General features: G+C 58.3%; 1 protein-coding gene across 5 annotated transcripts; it reads left to right on the top strand.

Moving 5' to 3' along the window:
- The first annotated feature begins 29 nt into the window (after positions 1–29).
- Positions 30–5,904, top strand: LOC103619913 (parathyroid hormone/parathyroid hormone-related peptide receptor). 5 transcript variants are annotated; one of them, XM_017740570.1, is made up of 13 exons: positions 30–129; positions 1,206–1,311; positions 1,738–1,848; positions 1,966–2,090; positions 2,265–2,359; positions 2,713–2,890; positions 3,243–3,396; positions 3,564–3,624; positions 4,167–4,233; positions 4,514–4,608; positions 4,882–5,023; positions 5,117–5,158; positions 5,421–5,904. In XM_017740570.1, the coding sequence occupies exons 1-13, from the start codon at positions 52–54 to the stop codon at positions 5,592–5,594; spliced, it is 1,428 nt and encodes a 475-aa protein (XP_017596059.1). In that variant the 5' UTR covers positions 30–51; the 3' UTR covers positions 5,595–5,904. The 5 variants fall into 5 exon arrangements, 4 of the variants coding, with proteins under 4 accessions (XP_017596059.1, XP_017596058.1, XP_017596061.1 ...); XM_017740569.1 differs by having other exon boundaries at positions 1,738–2,090; XR_001864060.1 differs by lacking the exon at positions 4,514–4,608 and having other exon boundaries at positions 1,738–2,090; positions 5,421–5,470.
- The last annotated feature ends 254 nt before the right edge of the window (positions 5,905–6,158 follow it).

The following is a 6,158-nucleotide window of genomic DNA, read 5'->3' as shown; positions in this document are numbered from 1 at the left end:
TGGCAGCAATTCTGGTCCCTGAAGTCCCCATCCGAGTGACACGGTGGCACCATGGAGGCATCTGGTCCCGTGGGAGGTATCATGGTGACTCTCTTCTGCTGCTGCCTCCTCAGCTCGGCGTGGGCTCTGGTAAGTCTGCGTGGCCCCGGGGCTCCTCCGGTCCCTCTCCTGGTTTTAAATGTTGTGCCACCCGCCCGGTCGGGGCTGGGCGTGCTCCCGACTCACGGTCCCGCTCTGCAGAGCTGCTGGGGCGGGGGGAGAGCATCTCCACTCTCTCCACTCCTGCTAAAAGCTTCCCAGCAGCCATGGAGGCACTGCAGCGTGATGGCTTTTCCATTTCTTGGACACATTGAGGGCAGGGCTCACTGCCTCGGAAGAGTCGGGGGAACGGAGCGGGCGGTTTACGAGCAGTGCAGGAGGGGCTGGAGGCATGTGGGGAGAGCAGAGCTGGGCACAGCCAGTGAGACTCCCACAGCCAGGCCCCCACCCTGCTGATGAACCCTCAGCATCCCACGCCTGCCCCACATCCCTCACCAGCCCCCCATCCAGCCACCCAGATGCTGGTTTGGGGAAGAGCATGGACGGGAGTCCTGGATCTCTCTGGAGCCAGGTTTGGCTGTGCTCACTGCAGTCAGTCTGGGGAGAGTGACCCCTCTGCATCCCAGCTCCTTTTCACTTCCAAAGCTGTGTCCTCATCCTGGCTCTAGACTCCTTCAAGCATCTTAGCCCAAAACACCCCAAAAGACATTTGCACATGTGGTGTGATGGGGAGGCTGAAGGTGCCATGGGTTGCACTGTCTACTCCGGGAACTGGACACTGGCTGGTTCGCTGAGCCCTGGTCAGGCATTTTACCCAGAGGTTGCCAGACCTGGCCTGGAGAGCTCAGTGTGGGCAACAGGGACACCCAGCACTGCTCGTGGGGTGGGTGACAGAGAGCTGGGGCAGGAGCCCGACAGGCCACTGATTTCTGCACAGAAACATGAGCAGAAATGACCATGGAGAGGGTGGGAGGGGGCTTGGGGTCAGCATCAGCCTTGGAAGAGGGAAAAATGAGAGCAGGTAGGCAGGAAGAGCTTTTTTCCTTCCCTGTGTTGTTGAATCTACCCAAAGCCACCTAAACCTGACTCTCCTGGAGAGGGTTGGGAGAGCATGGCCATGCTGTGACTTGAGCCGAGGGGTTGTCACTTGGGTTTTGTCTGGGCAGGTTGATCCCGATGATGTTCTCACGAAAGAAGAGCAGATCTATCTCCTGGTGGAGGCCAAGGAAAAGTGTCAGAGAGACATAAAGGCCCAGCTGGAGAAGATCAAAGGTATTGTCCCTCCCCTGTGCTTGGGCCAGCCAGCCCTGGTGGAGCTCGTTACACTGTGGGGAATACTGTCCCCTCTGACGGGAGCGGGATGGGGCTGAGGACACCCAGCTCCTCGGGGTTTGTGGAGCTCATGGCACCCTGTGTGCTCTGGGTGCAACCATCACCCTGAGGAGCCAGCACTGGCTCCAGCAGTTTCCAGACAGCTCCATGTACACCACAAACGAGAGCTGTGGAGGGGCCTTGCCCCATCTGGAAGAGGTGGGATGTGTCCCTATCCCTGGCCCCCTGCAGCTTCTCCCTCTCTGCAGCCCAGGGGAATCTGTGGCAGCGTTTTCCTCCCCCTGGTCCAGCATACACCTGGGGAAGCCAGAGGTTATGCTGAGGCCCTGACTGGAGATGTGAGATGTGTCTTTGCTCTTTGGCCAGACCCCAGCTGCCCTCCAGAGTGGGATGGGATCATCTGCTGGCCAAGGGGCTCCCCCAGCCAGGAGGTGTCAGTGCCTTGCCCCGACTACATCTATGACTTCAACCACAAAGGCAAGTCTTGTACCTGGGCAGAGAGCGACCTCTCCCTGGTGACAATCCATGCAGCAGGGACATGTCTGGGCTTCCCGCGGGTCCTTCTGCTGCCACAGTGCCCGTTGCTGTTCCCAGGTCATGCCTACAGGTACTGCAGTGCCTACGGGACCTGGGCCATGGCTCTCAGTATCAACAAGACCTGGGCCAACTACACGGAGTGTGCCCTGCTCTTCTCCTCCGAGAGCCGGAGCCGCGAGAAGGTGATCGTGTGTGTCAGAGGTGCTGGGAAAGGGGTGTGGATGGGGGCCAGGGAAGGATGAAGCAAAGGCCAGAGAAGTGCTGGGGGTGGGGTGCTCTTCCCTCTCTGCTCCTCAAACCAGCCCTGCTCCCCTTGTGCTCCGGCAGGGAGGTGGAGCTCAGTCCTTCTCTTCCAGGAGGTGTTTGACCGCCTGCACCTGATGTACACCGTGGGCTACTCCATCTCACTGGCCTCCCTCATCGTCGCTGTCTGCATCCTCTCCTACTTCAAGTAAGGGGAGGCCAAAGCCCCTCCTGTGTGGGAGAACCCTCCTCATCCCATCGCCCACACACACGAGCCCTGAGGGGGGGCAGCCCCCAAAGGAATAGGAACAACCCCAGACCCAACACAAACATCCACCAATTTCCCAAAGCCCCAAACACCCCAGTGTGACCAGCTCCTGGTCTGCTCCACCCCGCTCTTGGACAGTGTGGACACGCCACTTGCTCCTAGGTCTGCTTTCTGTGTCCATGGGAAGGCTGACACCCCAGAGCTCCCTCTGGGACCCCCCCATTCCCTCAGCCCAGGTGTGATGAGTTGGCTGGGCAGCGGGGCTGGGTTCGTGTGACATCCCTTCTCCGCAGGCGCCTGCACTGCACACGGAACTACATCCACGTCCACCTCTTCACCTCCTTCATCTGCCGGGCCCTCAGCATCTTCGTGAAGGACATGGTGCTCTACTCAGGCACGGTGCCCAGCGACACCGACAGGATGCGGGAGGAGGATTTCAGGGGTCCCTTGCCAGGACAACGGGGCCACTTGGCAAGTGGTGGATGGGGGAAAAGGGGAATTTAGGAGCCCTGATGCAATGGGATGTGCTCGGGATCCTCCCAGTCCAGGGCTGTGCTGCTCAGGGGAAGGGGATGAAGGTCCACCTTTGGCTCTACCCAGCTCCTCCCTGTCCTGGTGCCACACTAGAGACGAGAGCGACAGAGTACCTTGGCCTGTGTACAGGCAATACCTGTCCTGTGGGAAAGAAGATGCTGGAATATCCCAGGGAAGATGTAGGTCTCTGCGAGAGGAACACGGGGCACAGCTGGGTTTTGGTGACCAGAAAGCAAAAAGTTTTGCTTTTGGGGACCAGCCTGACATGGGCATCTCCCTGTGCCCACAGGTTGGCTGCAAGGTGGTGGTGACTCTCTTCCTCTATTTTCTGGCCACCAACCACTACTGGATCCTGGTGGAAGGTCTCTACCTGCACAGCCTGATCTTCATGGCCTTCCTCTCCAACAAGAACTACTTGTGGGTCCTCATCATCATCGGCTGGGGTGAGCACAGACCCGGCCGTGGGCCCGGAGAGCAGCCTGGAGCTGTGGCATCAGCCACGGCTGAGCAGCACCGAGTGCCCAGGGAAGGGCAGTGGGAAGCAGGAACTGATTTGATCTGCAAAGGTGATGCTTCAACCCTGCTCCTCACTCTGGCTCTGCCCTTCCAGGTCTCCCTGCTGTGTTTGTGTCTGTCTGGGCCAGCGTCAGGGCCTCGCTGGCGGATACGCAGTGCGTACACCCACCTTTGGGAGGGGAAGAGTGGTTGCAAATGCCAGCAAAGTATCTGTGGGCACCAGAGCTTTTTGGAAATGAAATTTTTCCAAAAAGAACAAGAGGAGGAAACACACATTCAAGGCTTGTTCATAGAATTGTCAGTAATGCAGAGTGATAATGGTTTTGTTCTGCATTTGGGAGGATGGTGGATGCAGGTTTGCAGCATAAATTGATCAATAAACAGCACAGAGATGGATGCTAAAGGGCACATTCTGGAGTGAGGCATTTTAAAAGGAGAAAGGCCACCACTTGAACAGCAGGAGTTTGGGATGAGGTGGCCAAGGAGCCCTCAGGAACATTAATGCTTATTTAAACCTGCTTTGCCCCACCATGACAGTTACAAATGCTTGTAGCTAGGGCTCAAGATTTACACAAAGCCCACCAAAGGGGTGAAGGGTAGGAGATGGTGGTTGGGGGTACAGGGAGCCATCAGCTGGCAATTTACCTTCCCAGTGACATCAGGTTTCTCCAAGGAGTTTCTTTACTGGTCTTCTCAGGTGCTGGGACCTCAGTGCGGGGAACATGAAGTGGATTTATCAGGTCCCCATCCTGGCTGCTGTTGTGGTAAGAATCCTGTGGATAAGCCTCCCAATTCCTTTTGGGGAAAGAGGATTGATAGAGACCAGAGCTGTTTGCTTGTGGTCACTGGAGTTTTGTCCTGGCCACTTGGGCACCCAGGGAGGGCCCAGAGGGATCCGGGGGCTCTGGTCCCTCCTGCTCTGACCACAGCATCGCTGCCATGTCCTTGCCTGCACCAGAGTTGCCTGTCTGTGTCCCTGATGGCTCCTCAGGCAGACCCCAGGTCACTGTGAGCACCATCACCACAGTGGGTGTCTGTTGGCAGGTGAACTTTTTCCTCTTCCTCAACATCGTCCGGGTGTTGGCCTCCAAGCTCTGGGAGACCACCACGGGCAAGCTGGACCCCCGGCAGCAGTACAGGCAAGTGCTGGCAGCCCCACACCCTCATGTCCTGCCTGTTCAGCCAGGATGGCTCCCAGAGGTTGTGAATAAGGAGCAGAGGTGTGGGTAGGGCTGAAGGAGTGAGGAAGGGTGGCAGGACACTGGCAGCCAGTGCTTCTGGCAGCTCCGCTGGATTGAAGCCTGGCTCTGGACTTCCGAGCTCTTCCTGCTCCCACCTCCAGCCTGGACACTGCGGGGGCCGGGGGCTGCCCAGCGCGTCCTGGGTAACAGCTCCAGGATTTCTCCTTTCAGGAAGCTGCTCAAGTCCACGCTGGTGCTGATGCCGCTTTTCGGAGTCCACTACGTGGTGTTCATGGCCATGCCCTACACCGAGGTCTCCGGGCTCCTGTGGCAGATTCAGATGCACTACGAGATGCTCTTTAACTCCTCCCAGGTGTGTTGACACGGGACTGCTCTGAGCATTGAGGGATGTTCATCCAGGGAGGCTCCGGGACCTCAAACTCCACCTCTTTTGGTCTCTTGGCAGGGTTTCTTTGTGGCTTTTATCTACTGCTTTTGCAATGGGGAGGTAAGTGGGAAGAGCGAGGGGCTGAGCTCCCTGTTCCAGTCCCTTCAGGGTCAGGGAAGGCAAACCTGCAGCCCCAGGCTGTGATAACCAGAGCAAAAAGCTTGGATTCGTCCCTCTCAGTAGGATATGGAGGGAAAAAAAAGAAAGGGAAAGGAAAAAGGGAGGTAAGGGAAAAGGGCAGGGGAAAGGGAAGGGAAAGCAGGAAGGGGAGGGAAGGTTGTTTTGCTGTCTCTGGGAACAGCAGCCCCCTCTGCTCACTCAGGTGCAGGCCGAGATCAAGAAGGCCCATTTCCGGAGGCTCCTGGCGCTGGACTTGGGGCAGCGGGAGCGGGGGGCACCCGGGGGCTGCTGCTCCCGGCCCGGCCCCGCCCGCCCGGATACATCCCCAGCTCCGGCGCCTCGGACCAGCTCCTGCCCTGCCCCGCCCAGGAAATGAGCCAGAAACCCCGGGGGGAAAACACGATGGATCTGACAGACCCGACTCAGTGTCACCCCAAGCCCGACAAGGAGCTGGAAACGGTGCTGTGAAAAGGAGGGTGCATCTCCCACCTCGGCATCCAGATGTGCCCGGAAAGATGCTGATCCTCACGCTTCGGGCTCTGCTGACACTTGCATGGAGGGCCAGGGTTGGTACAGCAGCTGGAACAGCCCAGCTCCCTTTCCGTCAGAGCCAGTGTACAAAAGGATCAGGTGCTCTCGCTCCTCCTTTCCCCCGGCCCAAAAACAAGCCATAAAACCTCATTCTCCTCCACGTGCAAGTGACTGATATGATGTCTGTGCATGCAAAGCCTTGAGTCTTCACCAGGAATCACCTCCGTGCTCACTCCTACCCCACAAGTGGGAGGTGACTTCTCCAGGGCATTAAAGCCCATCCCCTCGGACTCCCCTACCCAGAACCAGCTCCGGCCTCGTCCGGCCTGGGGGAGCACAGAGTGCCCGTGGAGCTGCTCTGCAGCTCACCCTGCCCTCCCTTGCATCCTCTGCAGCTCACGGGTGGCAT

Source organism: Corvus brachyrhynchos, unplaced genomic scaffold (genome assembly GCF_000691975.1).
Source record: "Corvus brachyrhynchos isolate BGI_N302 unplaced genomic scaffold, ASM69197v1 scaffold47, whole genome shotgun sequence".
Lineage (NCBI taxonomy): Eukaryota > Metazoa > Chordata > Aves > Passeriformes > Corvidae > Corvus > Corvus brachyrhynchos.
The sequence above is the reverse complement of the archived record's forward strand: the minus strand, read 5'-3'. Positions and strand labels throughout refer to the sequence as shown.

Bases quoted from the DNA above. Each gene is read 5' to 3' on its own strand.
- LOC103619913 (XM_017740569.1), top strand. From the start codon at position 52: ATGGAGGCATCTGGTCCCGTGGGAGGTATCATGGTGACTCTCTTCTGC. The intron at 2,091-2,264 runs GTGATCGTGTGT...CTTCTCTTCCAG, and splicing joins AGAGCCGGAGCCGCGAGAAG to GAGGTGTTTGACCGCCTGCA. The intron at 4,234-4,513 runs GTAAGAATCCTG...GTCTGTTGGCAG, and splicing joins CCATCCTGGCTGCTGTTGTG to GTGAACTTTTTCCTCTTCCT.